The sequence below is a fragment of the Syngnathus acus genome, chromosome 9, assembly GCF_901709675.1.
Source record: "Syngnathus acus chromosome 9, fSynAcu1.2, whole genome shotgun sequence".
NCBI classification, from domain to species: Eukaryota; Metazoa; Chordata; class Actinopteri; order Syngnathiformes; family Syngnathidae; genus Syngnathus; species Syngnathus acus.
The window spans coordinates 2,849,384-2,871,869 of NC_051094.1; the positions used below are offsets into that span (position 1 = coordinate 2,849,384).

The 22,486-nt window shown below is 41.9% G+C and overlaps 1 protein-coding gene across 4 annotated transcripts in view; it reads right to left on the reverse strand.

The window, feature by feature from the left end:
- Positions 1 to 22,486, reverse strand: part of LOC119127167 (netrin receptor UNC5C-like) — a 114,350-nt gene that overhangs the window by 40,897 nt on the left and 50,967 nt on the right. For all 4 annotated transcript variants that reach the window (XM_037258965.1, XM_037258967.1, XM_037258966.1 and 1 more), the window contains exons 2-3: positions 12,967 to 13,203; positions 5,366 to 5,509 (exon numbers count right to left, since the gene is read on the reverse strand). In XM_037258965.1, coding sequence (XP_037114860.1) covers positions 5,366 to 5,509; positions 12,967 to 13,203 — 381 coding nt within the window. The remainder of the gene's footprint in view (positions 1 to 5,365; positions 5,510 to 12,966; positions 13,204 to 22,486) is intronic.

Consider the following 22,486-nt stretch of genomic DNA (forward strand, 5'->3'; position numbering starts at 1 on the left):
GACCAATTTCCTGATCTTAATTAGTCTTAGTCGATTTCCTTGAAGATGAAATTAAAGGAGATTAGCGCCGACAAGCTCGGGGGATGATGAATGCACACCGACACATTAGCGCTAAGCTCGCTAAAACTAAGCTCCGGCATACGGCGAAGCTTCACCCCAGCGAAAGGGACACATTATGAAAAAGTGACTTGCATGCAAAGACTTGGCTCTCTGGAGTGCCTGCCCCACCCATTATATGTGAAATCAGACCAAGTAAGTCCTTTGTGAACCGCATATGTCGGAAAATGCCGTTTAGATCTTGAAGCGGCTCATTTGCGCAAAAAAAAAACTGCTTTGAACATGGCTTTTTAGAGTGGATGACAAGTGTGCTGTAATTCCTGATCCTTGGGGTATTCTGACCAAAGCCAAAAAAAATGATACGCTAGGGGACTGTTTAAATTTGCGTAAAGATGGGATAATGTCCCCATCAAGCAAACACTTCACCCAAGGGTAATAACGCAATTTGATGGGGGACAGCTGTGCCACAACAATCCACTGACCCCACTTCACTCCCACACAGATAATATCACCCAGCTCCATAAATTCACATGAAAAATACCCCAAAACAACTGTTAGAAGGCAAAAAAAAAGCTTGACAAGCGCAGAGGGCAAACTCGTATTAAGATCAAATGACCCCGCCCCCTCCCTGTCGTCCTAAACTTTTCCTTCTTCTTCTTCTTCTCCTTCTTCTTCTTCCGCAGGCTCCAACTGAGACTGTTATTATGCGTTGCGGTGTGCTGGCGGCCTGGAGGCATCCTCCGCATAAGCACATTTCAGAGCAATTATGCAAAAAAGGAGCCGGCATGCATGCTTCCCATTGCCAAATCACTAGCAGTCTTTCCCCGCTGTCGCTCAGGGAATCAAGTGCAAAGTAAGAGCTTGTCAGCAATGAAAACTCTCCGATGCATCGCCGAAACGTTGCTATTTGATTCTCTAGAACAGTGGTTGTCAAAGTTTTTACACCAAGCACTACCTCAAAAAAATACTTGTCTCTCCAAGTACAACCATTGTGACCAACATTGAAAAAACTGTTGCATAGTAGTTATAAAAACAAATACAAAATATGAGTGATTTTATTTCTACTGGAACAATGTATGAATTTTGAACAGCTTACACTGTGCTTAAAAATCATACTTAAATAAAGATTGATTTAAAAACTACTCCACGTAGAAATTTAATTATAAATTGAAAAAAAAAGAAAAGATTGAAGCTTTGCGGTGAAATACTGCATGACATCAAGTCAAGCGTCGCGGGCTCCATCGAAGCTACGGTTTTCATCGGAGGGCCATTATGACCGTAAAACATGTTTAACATATTTAATATAACGATAGACAGAAGTTACCGATGAACCTAAACCGCATGCTTTTGGAACTTGGGTGGAAGGCTGAAGACCTTAAAAAAATAAATAAAATAAAGACGCAGATGAAAAGCTGATCCCAGCCTTCCTGATGCGCTAATCACTCGCCCACAATGCTGACCCTGCATTTATTCTACATTATGAAATCACAGCAACAAGTTTGTCATTTGTGTTTTTATTTCCACCCATTTATTCGACCCACATTGCTCCTTTAGACTGTAGCCTGTATTATAATGTGGTCAATTCAACGGGTGCCGAGCACTTGCGCCAAAATCCCCTTCCACAAGTCATTTTCGGCAGTTTTCTTACAAAGCAACGTCAGAGGTACGGAGACTGGCTTGTGTCGGCATGGTCTCGACGGACTTTATAATCCCGTCCCTGCCGGCCGACCGGGCCTTTCCGACCGCAGTCAGAACGGCTGCGAATAAACAAGTCTTGCTGACATAAGCGTGTGCATCCTCCATCCTTTAGACTGCCGTCAGTGACTAATTACGGTGAAACGTGAGTCAGGGGATGGAGAAAAAGCTGATTTGATGATTTAGGCCTCAAAAAAGTCCATAATGACGCCGTTCAAGTGTATCCGTAAAATATACGGTAGCTGTTCGGTGTTTGAGGAATTCTGAGGTTTTGTGATTATGACTAATTTTAAATGATTTGGAATTTTCCTTCTTGTGGATTGGCAAAGCGTGGCAGCAAAGTGATCAGGAAAAACTGGCTAAGGGGACCCGCAGAAAATGCTCAATTTTCAATGCTTTCAATTTGCTTTAAAGCTGCCGGTTTATAGCAATATCTGGATGAGTCCTTTGTCTGGCGTGATTGTAAAATCACAAGTGCATTTTATTTTTATTTTGAAGAGTCAGAAGCTTTCATTTAACAGATACTTACTTTTCATAAAGCATTCACACACATGGCCTCTATTCCATCAACGCCGTAAGATTTAGCGAGCGCACCGAAGCAGCTCGGCACATCTGGGAAAACGTTCAGTGGCTTGATGGAAGAGCGGAGCGTCGCCTTCGAGACCACATATCAACTCGGGCTGTCACTCTATAAAAATAATGTATATATTTGCAGTGTTTGGAAGCGTCGCTCTGCTTTTGCAGGCATAAAGCAAAGCCTGTCTGGATGAAGCCATCCAGAAAACGGCACAGTTGAGGCAGCTGGTGGGGCTAGCAGGCTACGTTAGTTGCAGTTTACATTTCGATCCTTAAAAGGCAAAATAAGTTTGGCACCAAACAGTCTGTTAGTGTTTTGGTTTAGTGTTTGAACTGCTGCTGCTGGCATAGTTTTGTGTTTTATTTTGAAGCCTATGCATAACCGTTGCGGCGGCTGGCTTGGCTAGGCTGGCTACCCGCTAACGGCTACATGCACAGGGAAACTGTGGTGGTGACGGTTATCTCCGTGTCGATGCATCCTGGTTTTGACGGTCTGTCAAAACATGCAAAACAAGAGTGGACCCTAGAGTACTGTGCTAAGCAACCAAGCTCATCACAGGATGCCACACTCAAAGTCGATAAATTATTCAGACAGGCCATGCAACGCAATTCTATTAAAGATGAATTTGTTTGTTTAGAAAACTTTTTTATTTTTCTACTAAGCTGCCATTGTAGTCACGAGGAAATAAAAAACTGAAGACTGGAAAAAAAATTGCAAGTACTTAAAAAAAAAAAAAAGAACCATGCAAAACATTATAACTTAAATGTGACATAAATGGAATAAATAAAATAAGTTAAAGTAAGTAAGTAAATAAAATAAATAAATAAATTAATTAATTAAAAAAAAAAAAAAAAAAAAAAAAAAAAAAAGGCCAATCCCTTGTATGAAACCAGTTGTGCCGCAACTACTACTTTGCTAATATTTCCCCTAATTTAAAGAAAGTTAGTGTCTGTGCTGTTAACACCTGAAAGTCAACAAAGCTCGTGTTTGGACTTGGGCATCATACCGAAAGTGGCACACTCGTGTTATAAACACGAGACATTTAGCACTGACGGACATTACGAGTGTCTGGACTGCTGATTACTATTCACACGCATGTCTCAGAGGAAAGTGGCTGAGCAAATTGCCGTCATTTGAACTATGCGACTATGAGTGTGTGCGACCTTGGCAGAGTGCTAATCCATCCAAGGAGAAACACTTGACCTGATGGCTGTGGGGCCAAAGAGCAAGGCTGACGCAGCACGTGCACATTTGTGCCAACAGACAAAGCTGCATTTAACCTCAATTGAATAAATATAGTACCTATACGTGTCGTTTGCGCAACTCTCAAAAGCACTCTAGAAACGCTTATAAAGGTTTTAAATATAATGCCACAATGATTGCCATGATCCACTTAATTAACTAGTTAAACCCATTTTGAATATGCAGAGGAGCTCGACGGCCAAAGCGCGACGCGATAGTGGAAAAAGCGCAAAACGCTTGCAGAAAAGGAATGCTGACTCGCTGGAAAGGTGCTGGAGGGAAACAAAGTAAGCTTCGGCCGCCACCGAGCATTTTAATCACAGGCCAGTAGATCCAAATTGGAGCCGAAGGCCGCTTAAGGTCAAAAGGTTGGGCCGGTTGGAAAAAAATAAAAGGTAATCACGGTAGGAAGTGTCCAAATAGTTGTGTACTGTGCACCCTTATTAAAAATGGTAGAACAACCCAATTCGGATTAAAAATGGAACTGAACCAGGAGGTCGGTCTAAGTTGGGTTTTGCACAAATCAAGCCATTTTTTTGTACATATTTGTACAACAGTGCCTTCAAGTGCTCCATTGCCTGAAGACACGAATAATTGAACACAAAAATCACAATTCTTAACAATCAATTTGATTTTTATGCCCCATTCTACGCCCTCATTTTCCACAAAAACGAGTTAAGTAAATTTTGCAGTTAACAATGAAATGGAAAGAAAAACACAAGGGCTTTGGGAGGAGGTCATAAAAGCATGTAAGTAAGTGTATAAATAAAGCCTTTACAAGAGCAGCTTCCTGGTTAATATTTAAAAAGAAGGGCCAAGCGTGATGGATTTCCTTCTGTCCAGCCCACCCGGGAATGCCGTCTGGTCCGGTGATATCATCTACGACAGAGGATGTTGGACTCCATCACTGATGCGCGAGCGAGCAATAAAATAAAAACGCAGGAGGTGGCGTAAAGGTTATTGGTTATTTCTTCCCGGATTCACCTCTCCCTGACCGCCTGAAAAGTCCCTGCTCGTCTTACACGGCTGATTGGCGCCGAGGCAACGACGCCGGCAGGACAACCGCCGTGGGTCGGGCTTGCCGAGAAACGATCGGGCAGCTTGAGAGAGAGAGAGGCTAGCGTAAAAGCATCGGTTTGTCGTCCGCTGGGAAAGTTAAAAAATGATTTCCCCCGCATGGTCGTATATTTAACAGTACAGTGAACCCCAGTGTATTGCGACGAGGTAAGTTCCAGACCAATTGACGATAGGTGAAAATCTTTGACATAGAGGATGCATATTATAAAAAAAAAAAAAAGTTTAGCCGCTTCAATGAAATGGTAGCGGCATGAACGTTAAGAGTGTACTGTCATCTGCTGGAAGTGTAAATTTGAGTTGGTGTTCCTTTCTTGCCCCCAGTGACCCGTTCCCAGACGTCCTATTAACTTTGCCGGCGAACCACAGCGACAAGCTGTCGACGACCGACTCATGTTGGAATTACTGGAGTGCCAAGTGCAAAAAAATAGTTTTTCAAGTTCGACAGTAGCAGTGAAGCAAAACGGAAATGATTCCCTACATTTTCTGCCTCAATATTAGGAACACTATCAAAATCTAAAGATGCCCATGATAAGCAACCACCATTTAAAAATATTTTTATATATAGATTTATTATAAAAGTCATTTCAAATTATTGAAACAACAGAAGAGTTTTTCTCTTGCGTGGAAAGTGGCATTTTATATTTTAAATCCTAAATAATCAAAGTCAAAGTCAGCTTTATAATAATAGTTGTCAGAGGGAATTTGTGCTATACTCACAAGCAATGCGTACATGCGCCTTGCGACTTTTGGTGGTTCCGGCAGAGCTCCACGCCACGCACTGACACCAGTAATCTTCCGGGCCAAACAGCTCCTCCACTTGCTGCCGGGTTATTTCGATGCTGGCTTCTCTCACAACCAGACCTGCAAAAGCACAGCAAACGGCACCATTATATTTCAATAAGTTTGTTAAACCGCAATTAAAATAGAAATGTATGGCCACAGAATCTCCACATTTGTTCAGGTTGCACATTGCATTTATACAAAAAAAGTTGGTCAACAAAACAATTAGCCTCATACATTTGCAGTATTGCTACATTGAAAATATGTGATTATAATAACATGTAATATTTCAAAACATAACAATTTAAATTGCAAAATTACTAAAATTGTGTGTCTTTAATCTTTGGACATATTGCAACATTTAAGTTTTAAAACTAAATTGTCAAAACATCTGAACTAGCAGATAATTACTAATATATTATTATACATAAAATTATATATAATTACATAAAATATGATACATACAAATACTAACAGATTAGTAAATTCAATGAATATTTTATGTAGGATTTTTGAAGCAGTATTGTGTTTAAGGGAAAGACGAACTGAAGACCAGCGAGGGATAATGACGGACTGGAGATATACCGTACATCCTTCAACGGGATCAAATGGGACTGTTGAGACGCTCAGTAAATGTTTCAGGAATAAAAGAATTATAAGCAGGCAGAGGAGGAAGTGAATAGTCAAGCACGCAGACTAGAAAGAAAGATTAAGAGGTGCAAGAGGCCAAATGAAATGTTAAACCCAAAGGATAGAAAAAATGGCTTTTAAGGGAAAAGTACGCCAGGACTTGGACGCGTGGGTGGACACAAATTTTCCATTGGAGAGATCTTGTCGGTTTATTTCGGGTTCAGGGGTGTTAAAAAGACCAATGCCAGCCATCTCACTGGAGACTTCTCGCCGAGGACTCTTAGGAAGTTTCGGCCGGAACAAAAATAAAATTCGAAGACAGAGTTACCACTGAAGGGAAAAACAAAAGAAGACGGCGGGAAGAAGACGTTACAACACAATGTTAATAATAACAATCAATGAAAAAAAATGTCAGTCATCTCTACAACCAAGGGCACTTGAGAACTTAAAAAGAAAAAAAAAAGTCAGTGTACTGCTTTAATGGTTGTCAATATTGTGGAAAGTGCTGGAAAGGTACACAACAAGAGTTAATGAGAGTACGGAAGGCCAAGGAGTAGCGGCAGTGAAAACTGACAATGAGAGAACTCCCGCTAGCAGGCTAACAAGGAAGATTGCTCCAGCTTCATCGGCTAAAACTGCAGACGAGGGACACAGCGAGGGAGCAAAGGCGGCGACGAAAATGCCAGCTAAAGAGGCAATTAGAAGCAGCCGGAGACTCGGGGAGTACCGCAGTGAAAACAAGGAAAGAAATTGCACTGAGCCAGAAAACGCAGCATGAGTGCACAAGTGAGGAAAATGACAGGTAGGAAGCCAAACACTACCCGGACTTATTTGTTCATTATGCGGCGGAAATGCCAAAGTTTGGGGCATTTTTTCCCCCCAAAATACTGCAAATAGCGACAAGACTATCTAGCTATTTGCAGCTAATGATTAACAAGACTAGAAAAGAATAGAGAAACAAATAAAAAAAATTCCCCAAATACTGGAAATAGCTACAAGACTATCTAACTAGCTATCTGCAGCTAATGATTAACAAGATTAGAAAAGAATAGAGCAAGAATACAAATGAACGATTACTCTGTCAAAATCATGATTCGCGCTGTAACGTCAGAAATTTGTCAAATATGTTGATCAGTATTTTCCAAAGTAAAAGCCAATATCAAACATCGCATCCTTTGTTGACATAAATCTCTTGAGGTTAGCATCGTTAGGCTAATACAAATATGCACAATGATACAATTTCGGAGTATTCGGAGTGTCGAGAATGTGGAACATATTCTTAAATCTAGCATTAAAGTTTCCATCCATCTATCCATGGCTTTGCATTCATTTGCAGTCTGGACAAGCATGGACGGCCACTTCTGGCTTCGGAGTGAGTCTGAGTCTCCAGGAGTCACTTTTCCGACACAAAAACAGTCTCTAGATTTTTTTTTTCTTTCTAAGTAGTTGCAGTCAGTTTTCAACAACGCTTCATGCTAACAAAAGCTGTACGCGGCGTTTGCAGGTGACAGACCTGCCACCGAGTGTGACAAGTGTTGTTAAGTGTGCTATAATTCCTTATCCTTGGTATATTTTGACAGGATAATGTCAAGGAGCTTTCAGCGAGACTCCTGGGAGTCGTTTCAAAATGTGAACAAAATTGTACTTCTACTTTAAGATAGGACGACGATGGATGCTGATGTCGACATGCATTCAAAAGAGTCGAGAGAATCGTCCCTAAAACTTAAAATAGAAAATGTTAAAGTTGAATAAAATGGGTGAATAAGTGCTGACAGCACTTTTGCCTTCGTTTCTGATAGAGCGTGCGAGAGCGGTAAAGCTATCAAACACCTACGGCAAAAAAAAAATAGAGATGTTAGACAGAGTCGAGTCGAATGGAAGTCGTTATGTTAAGGACGGAAGTGATAAGGAAGAGTTTTAAAGCTCGGTGCTCTTGAAAAGACTTTAAGGAAAGCGGAGGATATAAAGCACTTGCCACGTTCAAAAAGTGACAGGTCAAACAGACGCGTCTTTGGGGGGCAAAAAGAAACAAAGGCGGCTCCGGGGAAAAAATATCTCAATGTTTGTTCCAAGTAGTTTGTCAGTGTCGCAGAGGGAGACAATGCAAAAGTTAACCCCAGCAGACAGAAGGAAGAAAAAGAAAACAACACACCACTTTCTTCTAAACAACCCCCATTTGTTCATCTCCAGGTGACTTTATTCTACTGATGAAGTGATCGCTATGGCTTTCTTTGGATTGGTTTACTCACAGGAATGCCAACAGCCAGAACCACTGATGCGCTTTTCAGCTGTTAATCAAATGGCGGAAACAATTTCCAAACTAAATGCTTTAGCTTGTACAGCCTTGGCTTTATTTATTTATCTATTTATCTATTTATTCATTTACCTATCTATAGATTTTTTTATTTAATTTTTATTTATGTATTTATTGATGTATTGATTTATTTATAATTACAAATACATTTTTATTAAAAATCTCCAGTTGTATAAAAAAAAAAATCAGTCTCTCGTACAGGCTATAAACATCACGTAAAGAAAGTCTAATATCAACGTACTAAAGAAAATAAATCAGGGTGGCACGATGGCCGTCTGGTTCGCTCATCTGCCTCACAGTTCAGAGGTCATGCGTTTTAATCCGGGCTCCGGCGGCCTTCCTGTGTGGAGTTTATATTTTCTTGGTGTTGCTTTTCACCCACATTTTACGTCATGCAATAGCATACAATGTCAATTGATTGCTTCAAATTGTCGTGCGGTAGCACGACTCGTTTTTCTATATGTGCCCTGCTATTGGCAGGCATCCAAGTGCACGGCACTCCCCACCTCTCGGCCGAAGCAACCCGTGACCCCTTATGAGGACAAGCGGTAAATATAAAAAAAAAAAAAAGCCAAACAAAGACAAGACAACACCAAAAGAGACATCGTGACATTTATGTCTGTGCGAGGAACCCACTTGGGACACGGATACAAGCAAGTCAACGGACCGTATCCAAGTGAACACTCCCACCGTGTGCGTCTGTGTATGTGTGAGCGTCCATGCGTGCTTGTCGCCATGTCGCTCTTCTACTCCGACACTGATCAATCAATACCGTTCCTTCCAGGCCATGTTTGAATATACATACACACACGTATTTGTTTGTGTGTTGGTGTAGCAGCAAAGCAGGACATTCCAGAACACGCACACACACATACAGTAATGGCGCTGCCTATACTGTAAATCGTGAAGGTTGTTAATAATATGATGGTAAGAGATAAGGGGGGGGGGGGCTAAAAGACGCAAGAAAGTAGTCAAGTGGGAGTGATGGGGGGAAGAGGAAGCGCAGAGAAGACGAGTCACATTGACAGGAAGAGAGCGAGAGAGAAGGTAAAGATGAGAAGAAATCAATAAGTGTGATGGCAGCAAAGGAGGAAAGGAGGTCACAAATCACCCCAGCCAATACTTGGGGCATTTGTGTGTTTGTGTGCGAGTGTGTGAATGAGAAAATGCGGGTCAAAGCTAATAATTCACACAGTGACTAATGGAGACAAAGTAAGTATGAGAGCGCACCTTATGTCATTAGTCCACTCCATGCTAATGGAGATATACCGAGGTCATGGAGATGGTGCTTTGCCCGTGTGATGAAGGAGATTCTTGTTTTAGAATATCAAAGAAATTTCCGTGAAAACCAATGAATAATATATAATCCATAAATGGAGTGAATGGAAACCTTCTTTTTCTCGAAGGCAGTTTAAAAATCATCAACGGCTATCTTAGAAAGCAACTCAAGACTTTTTGAAGGAAGGAAATCCAATGCCATTTAATGGCAATTATGAAAAAAGGAAAGCACCTCAAGACGTTTTGAAGGAAGGAAATCCAAAACCATTAAATGGCAATTATGAAAAAATACATCTTTATTTGCCACAATGCAAAAACTTGAACGTAATGAAATAATCTCCAATCAGCATGATCTGATGCATGATCTTTTACTTATTAAAGTCAAAATTGAAGGCAAACACGGACAGTATGTGAGTATTTAGGCGGAGACATATGCACATTTTCATCCAACATGTTGGATGATAATTGTCTTGTATTCAAAATCCATCTGGAGGAAGACGGGTTGCCTCTCCAGTTGGAGGTCTTGTGCCGGCTGTTGCTGAGGAACAGGAAGTGACCAGCTGGCCCGCCATACGCAACAGCGGCTTTAGTTAGACGCCGTTGCCCGGCAAGACGACAGCACCAACGCGGCTCACCTCCTTCTGCCTTCATGAACCATCGCATCCCATGAATACAATTGGTTTAAAAAAAAAAAAAAAAAAAAATCGGAATAAAAAGCATCTTAAATATGCCGAGGCCCGTAATCGAAGAATTCCGACCTCTCGTGGAATTAGCACGCTTGCTGGTTTTGGCAGCGGAGAAGCAGCAGATGGACGGATCATGTGTGGAACGCAATCAAAAGACTTCCGTTGCAACCAATGGGAAGAAATGTGGGATGAGGAGGAAAACATGATAAGGAGATGAGTGGGAAGAAAAGGAGAAAACAAGCACAGCCGTTGGGGCTTCCGTGGTCACGGGGAATTCATGCAATTGAAGGCATCGACTCGCCTACCTGCCGATGATTATGTTTCAGCAGCCGCACCAACCCGGTGAAGTCAAATTTTGCATACCTACCTACAAAACTTTCACTTTGGGCTTGCAAATTCTTATTGAACACAAAATTAAATAGACCTGCTGAATCTAACAACATCCAAACCAAGAAACTTAATTGTGTATATGTAGTTAGCCACGATCGAGGGAGCTACTCTTCACTTTGACCTTCCTACCAATCCTGATCTTTTTTTTTCTTTGTAAAATCGGACTTTTATATTGTGGATGGTGTACCTAATGATGTGTCAAGTGACAAACAAAAAATAGTACATACTAAAATAAAATCCAATGCGGGGATGAAGAAAAAAAAAACTGAAGTCGTTAGATGATCAGGATGTACCAGAGGAGCTTAAGCAACCCCCGAGCCCTGCCCAGCCGAGCGAGCGATTAATCCACTTTTTTATTAACATAGCATCAACCGTTGCTTGATGCTTATTTAATCCAACTTTTGATCGAATTATATCTAGATTCATCGTCTACACGTGGCAGCCTCAGCTGCTAAGCCGTATCCACGGGTTATCCGACGAGAGTCTGACGGGGTGAATAATAAATGACGAGCAGGTGCATGACGATGCTTGGAATGAATGCTGAAAGATGAGGAAGAGGCGGCGGAGGTTTCGGAGAAAGAAAAAAAACAAGACAAAAGACTGCAGCGATGATTATGCAGCATGCTGGCTGTCATCCAGCTATTATTATGATTCCTTTTTTGGACACATCTCAATTGGGGGCGCATAATAAGATGGGCAATTAAGATTTTGCCAATGAAGAGACACAAATTTCATGAGATCCCAAAAAAAAAAAGCAAATCTGCCTTTAAAGAGATAATGTTCAATTACTTGTTGAACAATGTTCAGTTTTGATTAACACTGTGAGAGAGGTGATCATTTTACAGTCTGTGTAGTTCCGAGAACCCCCGGTTATATTTTTATGGCTTTTTACAATACAGGTAGTTGTAAGAATTTAGAATGAATGGCGAGCCTTCGGTGTAGTGCAACGTTGTTCCTCATTGTTATCCGTCACTAAAGTTGAGTTAAATTTCCATCCACATGAACAATAAAGCACAAAGGGGACATGTCGTGATGGTAATTATTCAGACACAGGGACGAAGTGACGCCGATTGCCAACTATGTAATGATGGCAACAAGAACTGATCGTCTCATTTCTCCAAATATTTATCTGGCTCCCCTGTTGTTCTCCTCAATACAATCTCTGATGGGAGGCTCACACAAATTCACACATATTTGTAAAGACTATAAAAAACAGAAAATGGAGGGAGGGAAAGGCAGGCATAAAGCCCATTGGACAAAGACTTGAGCGATGATGATCTACAGCTTAACGGTGTCTACCAAAGCACATACTTTTGTCTCCTTTTAAATCATCATGTGACACAAGAGGACTCAAAACACCAAGAAGAACATTCTTTCTGCCGCGTGTGTGTGTGTGTGTGTCTTTGCCGCTGTGAGTGCGACTGACAGCTGAATCAGTGGAAACATCAAGCTGGGCTCACTTCCTGTCTTGGCTTGGTTAACCCACAAACACAACCGGGACACTAAATGATGCACAAAGCACCAGCAGGTTCTGCTGTGAAACCACACAGCAGCAACAGCAGAGCTTTGTCCAGCACGGGAGATTATGTAAGATCACAGGAATGTTTTTTGGATTCTGGAATGGGGACAACAGCCAAATTGTGAAAATAAACCAACAAAAGTTTGTTAGCAGGCTAGTTGCTAGTTCCCAGAGGATGACACAAAACAGAAAAGTAAAATATCATTTAAATTTGGGGTGAGGGACAAAATTGTGTTGTCTCTTATAAACACCAAATGGCAAAGTCACACAAAAGTGAACAAACGTGGAGTATATTAGTTAGCTAACTGGCTACTTCCCGGTTGAAGGAAGATGACATAAAATGACACGACCATACCATTTCTGATTCCAGACCAGGGTGGATGCTTCTAGATTACTTTCCAAGTTTTACTACTACCAACCAATGAAAGAATGGTTGAGAATGAAGAGAGATGAAAATTACAAATTCTAAATCTGACAAAGAAACGGTCCTTTTGCTAATCTAGTTTTAAGTTATATCGAATATTGATTCCGCCATGGCAACAGATAGAAACTAAAACCTGATTGGACAAAATCTGATTGAACATACTCAGCCGCGTGGTAGAAGAAATTCTAGTAAATGTTGGGAATATAAAGATACAAAGTAATGGAACAAATGTGCAAATAGTTGTAAATGTCGATCCTTGCTTTTGATGGTTCATGCTACGTATGGAAGATTCCTCACCTGAGTTCTCATCCACACGTTCTTCCACCGTGTGATCCTTCTGGTGGACCCACTCGCTGTTGCACTTGAAGTAGATCTGCGTGGCGGGCGTGGCCTTGCAGTACAGATTGACGGGCTTGTTCTTGACGATGTAGCCCTCGTCGGGTTCAAACAGAAAGTGCGGCAACGGTTCGGGCGGGTCGGACGGGAACGTCTCGGGTAGCTCGCTGAGGCTCAAGAAGTCGTCGTCTTCTCGCGCTGTGAGGGGCGAAAACAAAGAAACATCTCAGAAATCTTGCTTTCACTCCTTGTGTCCTTTTCCTTCACCCGCATCCACAATCGATAGCTTGCAAGGTCACCAACGCCGAGAGGATTACAAGTGTCGGTGGACGTGTCAACAACAACACACTCTGATACACAATTTCGTGCAGTTTCTTGAGCTTGTTTGGACATATAATACGCACACAGCGTTTCACAAGACACACACACACGTGATCTTCAATTCGGTTTGCGTTCTTATCTTAGGCAATGGCGGCAGTAGCCGTGGGCTCGGAGGAGTAAAAGCAGCTTAGGTAAAACAACACCACCAAAAATAAGAAGAATTGAGTAGGCCGCCTCCACTTTGATGCCAGCGTGCTGACGCTCTCTCAGCCCGCCATCTCTCTAATTAGTTCTCTGACGGGAGGGAAAATTGGGAGACATTTTTGCGCCATAATTCAATTATCTGTCGGAGAAAAAGTTTTTCCCATTCGTGGATTTACGTTTGAGGGTTTCTTTGCTTCGTTGACAGCGGCGAATGAAATGAATTTTTATGCAAGGCCTTTATGATGTTTGTTTAAAATGATTAAGATGAGCAGCACGGAACTAAAGTGGTCGACCTCACAAATCTGAATTGGAATTGATGTTTTTCTTTTGCTTGCCAGGATCAACATTCCAAAACTATGCGCACTTTAAAAGATGATCTAGATGACTGTTAAGTCAAGTTTATTTCCATAGCTTACTATCACAATATCCCAAAGGGGCTTCGCAACTTTTGACCTCTGACATGTAACGGCAGTGTAGTCTGGACAAGAAAAAAATAAATATTAAAATGAGTCTGTCAAAATGTGAACAGTTTTCTCCCAGGCACACTTTGTATAATTTCAGACTTGATGAGTGAGGTGGGCAAGCACCTAATAGACCCAACAAACAACTCAAAAATAACCATCCCATACTATGTCCCCATTACATATTAGTGACATTTAACACCTGTAATTATGACAATGTGCATTGTTTATTTTCCCATCACTCCTGGCACCCTTCCCGTTTTTGGCTCTGCTAGCTTCAGCGAACGCTCACTGTCATCTTCATCTGTCATTCTGCGCTGGGGGGCTCATTGCTCCATAGTGGCAGCTGTAAATTATTGATTGGTAAAGGAAACATGATAGCACGAGAAACAGGCCAGACGGAATAGGTGGAGGAATTGATACACAATTCCCTTTGTCTTTGAGCTCACGTCATTCCGTTTTTTGCCCCCTTCAACCCGCCCATTGCCTTTTTACGTTTCACTCTCAAGTCGTCAATCCTCCACTTGTTTATCTGGCGGCTCGTCTCTCCTGACGCCCCACCCACCACACCAACCGGGTGAATTACACACCCTCGCAGCCCAGCTCATAAACGTCTGGCCTGAACGCCATCATCAATAATGAATGGCTGCAGCCGAACAATATCCTCCGGTTCGATTTATCGTACCTTGTAAATATTGTGCCGGGAGGGGAACCCAAAACCTCCATTTATCCCTTTGCTCGTGGCACCGCTTCAAAAACACCTTGCGGAACATGACCGATAAATATCGGGAACATCTATTGAGGATGAAGTCATCAGCTGACTTTTAAGTGTGTCCGACAACTGACGATGATTGTAAGAAATGGCCATACTGCCAGCAGATGCAATGTCATTCAATCTACTGACAAACATACATACCAACAGCTGACATACGGCCTATTTATGAAAAAACAGTGCTGACAAACAAATGTACATACGATATGGCTGACGCAAAGCCTATTGATAGTTTCTACTTTAATTCACTAACGTAACACCTACCGTGCTTCAGTCTTCCGACTGAATGATGATATTCAATGATGATGATCAGTATGAAAATAGCTTCAAGTACATCTGATCCGACCTTAGAGCTAAGGTAGCTAGCTGCTTTGTTCTTTCAACCCGATATAATTCCTACCGAGACAGTGATCACTCGAGTAGAACTTACTGATCTACTTCCAACAGACGTAGAAATATCTACTGACACACTCCTTAAGTGCCATCTGACAAAGAGCCTATTGACATACCGTCTACTGACTTTGCATGCCCCTTCTGACAATGTCGAGTATTGACACACAATTTAAAGATATACGACCGGACATCCGACATACTGTATTTAAAGCAGGCATACGGTACTGCTATTGACATTATATCTATATGACAGAAATACTTTTTAAATGAAAAAAGGCACATTGCCAAATGACAACGATTGATGTAGTCCTCTCCGAAGACACTTCCCATAGAGATAATGCTTACTAATGTACTTCTTCTACACACTATTGAACAAATGAGTGTCAACTGGCATTTAAGCTATAGGCAGACTTTCAATTGATGTATTAACTACTGATTGATGGGCTACAATTGACTGATGATGCACTGTTGATTGTGTTGGCGAATGCCCATAGGTATTATCAGTCAGCAACCCTGACTGACATAAACACCTTTGAAGCATTCCTACTGAAAGTTTTCTCGTATACAGTAACACCCCGCCTGCGAGTAATAGAGTCCCCTTCCCCCCAACAAATGTCCATAATGACCTATATTACCCAATATACCGCCAACCCAGTTACAATAGATCTTTGCCGTTTTTATCTGTCAATGGCAGTCAATGAGTTAATACTTTAAACCAGGGGTGTCAAACTCATTTTTTCCGCAGGCCGCATTGTAGTCATAGCTTCTTTCGGAGGGCCATTATGATAAATAAATGTATGAGCACCTCATATTATATACAGTAAAAGCTACAAAACAAATAACTCGTTTTCAAATCAAACTGGTCAAATATTAAAAAAAAAAAAGATATTAAAAGTGAAGACAATTTGCAATTCTAGTAATGACACACGAATTTGATGCGCAATTTGTCTTCGCGGGCCACATAAAATGATGTGGCGGGCCGTATCTGGCCCCCGGGCCTTGAGTTTGACATCTATGGTTTAAACCATAAACAACACAAATTATGACATTTCCATTTATGACATTTTGGAGGATTTACACTAACAGGATGCTTCCATCGGGTTCATACAGAGGAATTCCAGGCATCCATAAATCTAGGAGGCAAAGCAGGCGCAACACGGCCAAATAGGGTGAAAATGCCACATGCTGGAGAGTAGCCATGTGTGTGTCTTTCCGTAAAGAGGCCAGGACCTTGTTATCGTCTTGAGTGACGACGTAAGATACGTATCGAGGTGCAAGCGGTGACTTGTGAGATCATAGCTCTTAATGTCTTATCAGCAGCAGCTGCAACAACAGATGCAGAAATATGTTTGCCATACATAGGCATGCTTAAACGCACAAAAACATCATTGGTACCACAGAAGACACTACGGTGAACTGCCAATTAAATTGCGGTCCCCGTTGTATCCTAGTTTTTCAGGTAATTCATTTTAATGGCCTTTGAACACAAATCCAAAAATAAATCACTGGCCGACTAATTTTTAGTGACTGATCGTGCAGTGATTGGCATTTTACATGCCAATCATTTACACAAATGTCAATTGTGGTTGTCACTCAAAACGTTAAACCTTTGCAGAAGCACGAGACAATATCACTGACTCCCATTATTAGTACTGCTTTCATAAATTCCATTTGTAGACAACATTAGCAGTGTAAGTATATGGTATTCAAATGTTCATGCTTATGAAGCACAAGTAGGTTTTGTTTACCTGCTTTTGCCTGAGAATCCAACACTTAAACTCCCAAAATGTCTCATCATATGAAAATATGATCAAATACGATCATTAGCAGCCTTTTAGCACGCTAATGCTGATTTAATGGTGGTCTTAGAACAGGCGCCTAATAAGTCTTCCTACTGAATACCGTATTTTCCGCACTATAAGGTGCACCTAAAAACCTCCAATTTTCTCAAAAGCCGACAGTGCGCCTTATAATCGGGTGCGCCTTATATATGGACCAATATTGAGCCACTACAGTAGGCATGTCCAAAGTCCGGCCCGCGGGCCGAATGTATATATCTTATATATGGACAAAGTTTTAAAATGGGCCATTCATTGAAGGTGCGCTTTATAATCCGGTGCGCCTTATATATGGACAAAGTTTTAAAATGGGCCATTCATTGAAGGTGCGCCTTATAATCCGGTGCGCCTTATAGTGCGGAAAATACGGTACTTGTTTGGGGCTTTTCAGCCTCTTTTACTTGAGGATTTCTTTCCCCATTTTGGTTTGTTGTTTCAAGCCAAAGAACAAATCACATTCACAGCATGTAATCAGTCTGCGATGTCAGAGGCATTCACAAGCGCTAATGAAATCAATAGAAAGTAAACTATTGCTTCCACGAATCTTTCACCTTTTTTCTTCAGGTTCTTTTGTACTTTTGAGCTACGTATGTTTTAAAATCCAACAACAAACGACTTGCCTTGCGGAAGAAAGATAGCAAAACCTTGAAACGATGCAACACGTGAAAAATTCCATTTAAAGCATCCACATTCTTGACAAATCAACAATGTGCTTATTCCCACGCACAAGACCGTAGTGTCAGCCTGGGCTGTCCAGCCATGACGGTCAAATGGCAGAAGACGAAGCACGGCGCAAGCAGCACCCGTTACTCGTCATAGTCAATTAAACACCTGGCAGGATTTGAGGGCTTCTTCCGAAGCAATTAATAGTAGCAGGATGTAAAAGCCAGCACCTTTATGGGAGCAGACAGTGACGGCTGCCGTGTGTCTCCGGCTCTCATTGACCGTGACATGGTGGGCTTACAACTGGATTTATAAGGGCCACACAGTCCGAATCCCGCTTAGAGAAGACATAAGGAGACGGAGTATTAAGACGCATGACGTGTTACGTCGTTTGTCACTCTCACCAAAGTCCGCCATTGACTTGATTTGTATGCCCCGACTCCGCCCCCAGCCCCCTCCCCGTTATAAATCACCTCCAGGCTCTTCTCTTGTTTGTTCCATTGGGAGGTACGTCAAAGTTCAAGGGAAGGCAGTGGATCTTCGGCGGTTGAACACAATGCCATCAATGGTTTGTGAAAGAGGGCGGGGGGTCGGATTTGGAACTACACAAGTCTATTGGATATAATCAGCTTATATTTTGGACAAAATTGAATTTACCTATTAATATTTTTGGAATAGGTTCCAAACCACAGATGCGCTATAGAGAGGCTACGTTAAAAAACTTTTTTTTAACTATGCTTAAAACACATTTAAAACTATTAAAACACAATTTTTAAGACATTGTAAATGTTTTTGACCACACAAAAAACATACAAGTTCATCTCTCGATAACTGCATTCCTATCAACCACGAAAAATATAGATCAACTTGAAGCAAAGAATAAATAGATACATGAGAGCACCACTGCCACCTACTGTAGTGGCTGAGCAATTACACTTTAATTTCATATGGTCCTTGTGGTCACATGAGCCCCCACGCATCGAACGCCCCCCCCCCCCCCAGGTGGGCATATTCAGGGACCCCCTTCCCTGGTTGGACTGGTACGACCCAAATTTGTTCAACTTCAGAGCTTACACTATTTATCCAATCAAGGCAACTGAGCAATTTGAATATAAAGCCCTCATACATACATGCATATTTCCCGTTATTACCTCATTATCATTCTGAAGGCTGCGTTGCTTCGAGTTATCGGGTCAGCCTGGCGTCAAAGTGCATATTAGTTTTTAAAGCAGTGTGAGTCTGTGTGTGTGTGGCAAGGAATATATGCATTTTTAAACAGACATACTGTAAGTCTATCAAATCGCATATGTTTATCAAAACGGACGGGTCTATGCATAAATGCAAATGCTTGCCTATGACCGTACGAGCTATTGGAAAAGCTTGTTCCCTTATTTGCCTCATGAAGGCATACAAAGCGTTCAGGTGGCTTTTTTTTTTTTTCTTTAGTATTCCGAGGAAGAGTTTCACCCCCGTGTGCAGCGCTTCCGAGCGTGAGAGCGGCTGTCAGTTTGACAAAATAATTGGAGTCATCCGAGTAGTGGCTTTAAATGTGATTGGACTGATCAAATAGGAACGAATTCCGCCTGATGAATACCAGATTGTAATTTGGTCGGGAAAAGAGTGTTAGGCTGTATTGGGAGAGACACATTTACAACTTCCATGTTTAATGACCACATTTGCCACGTTGGAATAATGAACTATTCATTTATGTTGTTATAATTCTCACGCAATGCAAAATGCCAGCCACTCGCTCATACGACATCCACTCAAGGTTAATTCCGCTAATCCAATAAAGCAGCTCCAAAGACAACATCCACTAAGCAGCAGAAGGTGACGAGAGACGACAATATGTTTTTAATATGCAGCCGAGTTGTCGGAGTGACTCAATTAGCCAAGTGGCTGCTTGTCTCGCCAGCCGATCAACTTAAATGACTGGAATGAATATTTAACGTCATGAGACCAGATCCATTTGATAGCTCTAATGGCACCGTGGAATCAGACAGAGCGGTCGCCGTCCTGATTTTTATTCAGTTAATTTGACAAGATGGAATACGGGATTATCTTCTCAATTTGGCACAAGGAGGACGCGTACTTCTCTTGAGAAGCAGCTGACGCGTGGGCAATCGCAGGTAGGCAGTGTGACAGTTGTTTGGTTTTCGTGGCTCTCGCCGAGTGTTACATGAAGGAAGAACATGTCTTAGCACTTAGCTACATGTCCAGATATGCCCCCAACAGAGAACTGGATTGGATGAAAATTGTAAGCACTTACTGCTAATGCAAAATGTCTGCTTACTGCTATGGTCGCCCCATATGGATTTGTGCATAAAATACACATTTTGTACAGAAGGCCCAAAAAAAAAACCTTCAAGATAAATGTATAAAAACTATACAATGAAATGCAAATATCCAGTCTCCAAATAAACAAAAAGACATTCAACGCGCCACGCTTCCACATTTGTCAAAGTACCGTATTTTCCGCACTATTAGGCACACCTAAAAACCTCAAATTTTCTCAAAAGCTGCCTTATAATCAGGTGCGCCTTATATATGGACCAATATTGAGCCACTACAGCAGGCGTGTCCAAAGTCCGCCCCGCGGGCCAAATGTACATATCTTATATATGGACAAAGTTTTAAAATGGGCCATTCATTGAAGGTGCGCCTTATAATCCGGTGCGCCTTATAATCCGGTGCGCCTTATACATGGACAAAGTTTTAAAATGGGCCATTCATTGAAGGTGCCCTTTATAATCCGGTGCGCCTTATAGTGCGGAAAATACGGTAAGTCTCCCTTGAAGCGAATAATACCGTAATAACGTCCCAAGGCCGGCGCAACAAAGGAAAACAGAGATACAGATAAGTAAACGAAGACAATAATTGCGGTGGTTTGATAGGTTTACCTGCTGTTGTGACACATTTGGTTGCTTCGACATGAACATTTGCCACACACGCGTTCGCTGACACAACCGCATGCAGATGGAGGAGCTCATTGAAATGCATAGGCCCATGTAAGCTTGTGGGGGTACAAACTTGTGTGAGTTTCTGTGTAATGTTATCTTCCAGATGGATTCTGTCTCCCTTATCCCGAGGCCTGCGGGAAAAGCAAGGCTTCTCTTTCATTCATGTTCTACTATCACAGCTCGCAATCCATATTAATGCAGGCAGTCGGCGCAGGGCAGCGCATGGGCATATCAAAACACTGGCCTAATTTCAGAGATATAGCATGGTGTTGTCTGCTTTTCCTGCAGGCCGCTTGACTGTTAGCATAAGAAAACACTCTCGTGATTTATTTTCCGGTTATTTCGTGACTTTTGCTTGCCGTGTGTATTTGCGGGGTTAAGACGTACATGGAAGGAAGAAAAATCAAGGAAAGAAATGACGATTTCTTGTGCGAGTCTACAAAGCATAAGCAGTGCAACGGTACAGCTCTACAAACAACAACAGAAAATTTAGCTAGCCTGTCGACAAAGTCACACCCAGTTTGACCGATCAAACTAAAACATTGTTTGGGACAAAGTGTACTTATCAGTCTAAGATCCAAGATATGTTTGGGAAAAAAACAATGACGTCGGTGCATTGCCAAATGTTCATAGGACGAGACTATATCCATATTCTGGTCATATCCACTCAAAGGCATATTTTTTTCAAAGTCCTCCATTTATTTCATTGTGATTCACATTAAGGAAGAGATGGATGGTTCTCCAAGCATTCACATTCAGCTCCTGACGGGAATTTCTAGTTGCTAAAGCACGTTCTCCATGATCTATAGCCTACCTGAGATTGACATCCATTTACTTTCACAAATACTTGCTCCTCTTATTTTTCGCGGGACACGGTGTTCCCACAGAGAAGCAACAGAAAATTCCTCGTTTAGACCGCAAAAAGCTGCAAAGACTTGTAAACCAGAAGGGTTGGCAAAGCTGAGAAACAGACCTGCTCGATTGCCGTCTCACCGCCGTTCCTGAGCAGGAGGTTCAACTACTCGAACGGGAACAAGGAATATTCAGCAGATGGACCCCCCCAAAAGGAGTGTCGCGGCCTGCGAGGACCGACCACAGAGCTGAGGGTCAAGCGACGACCTGACCCTAGAGAAGAAGCCGTGACTCAGCAGCTCTTCCTTACATTTGACAGCTTTGCTGATTTTTCTTACCAGAAAATGTCGACCTTGACAACTTTATTAAAAGTACAGGTGAAGTGAGTCACCATATTCCCATTTGTCTCTTTGGCACTAAATCAGGATACGTCACCATCTTTCTGTCCTCTGCCGTATCAAATCCAATGACGACATAAACGGCAGCCAGAATTTTCTGTTGGGCTTCAAAAGAACCTGTCGTCAATTTGTGGAAATTTGAGAATTCAGAGATGTTCTGGCTTGCTATCCGGTTCTAGCTCGGTGCTCAACATAAGCATTCTGATTCAATGTTCGAAGATTCTTTTCAACTTAAATCGCATCCTGAAATCTGGGGACAGTCTCAAGTGACCAACAGCGAAAATTAGGACAAGCAGGATCGAAAATAAATGGATGGATCCTTCATATCGATGCAGTCGCAGCTTCACAAGAGCTCCGGTTGTGTGTGGAAGAAAAAATAATGCAAAAGGACATGACGTGTGAGAGTTGGCAGAGCCTTCGCCAGAGTATTTGCCAACTAAGGTCCTTCCAGACCGAGTCCCGACTGGCGCTCATCCAAAATTGACAATGCCATTTATCGCAGTGTTTAGTTGGCCCGAATTTGATCTGCTCGTACCCGCTGCTGCCTCTTCAATGCCCTGATTATATTTTTGTGCCTGATCATAGCTGTATGATACTATCTACTCAGTAAATTGTCTCG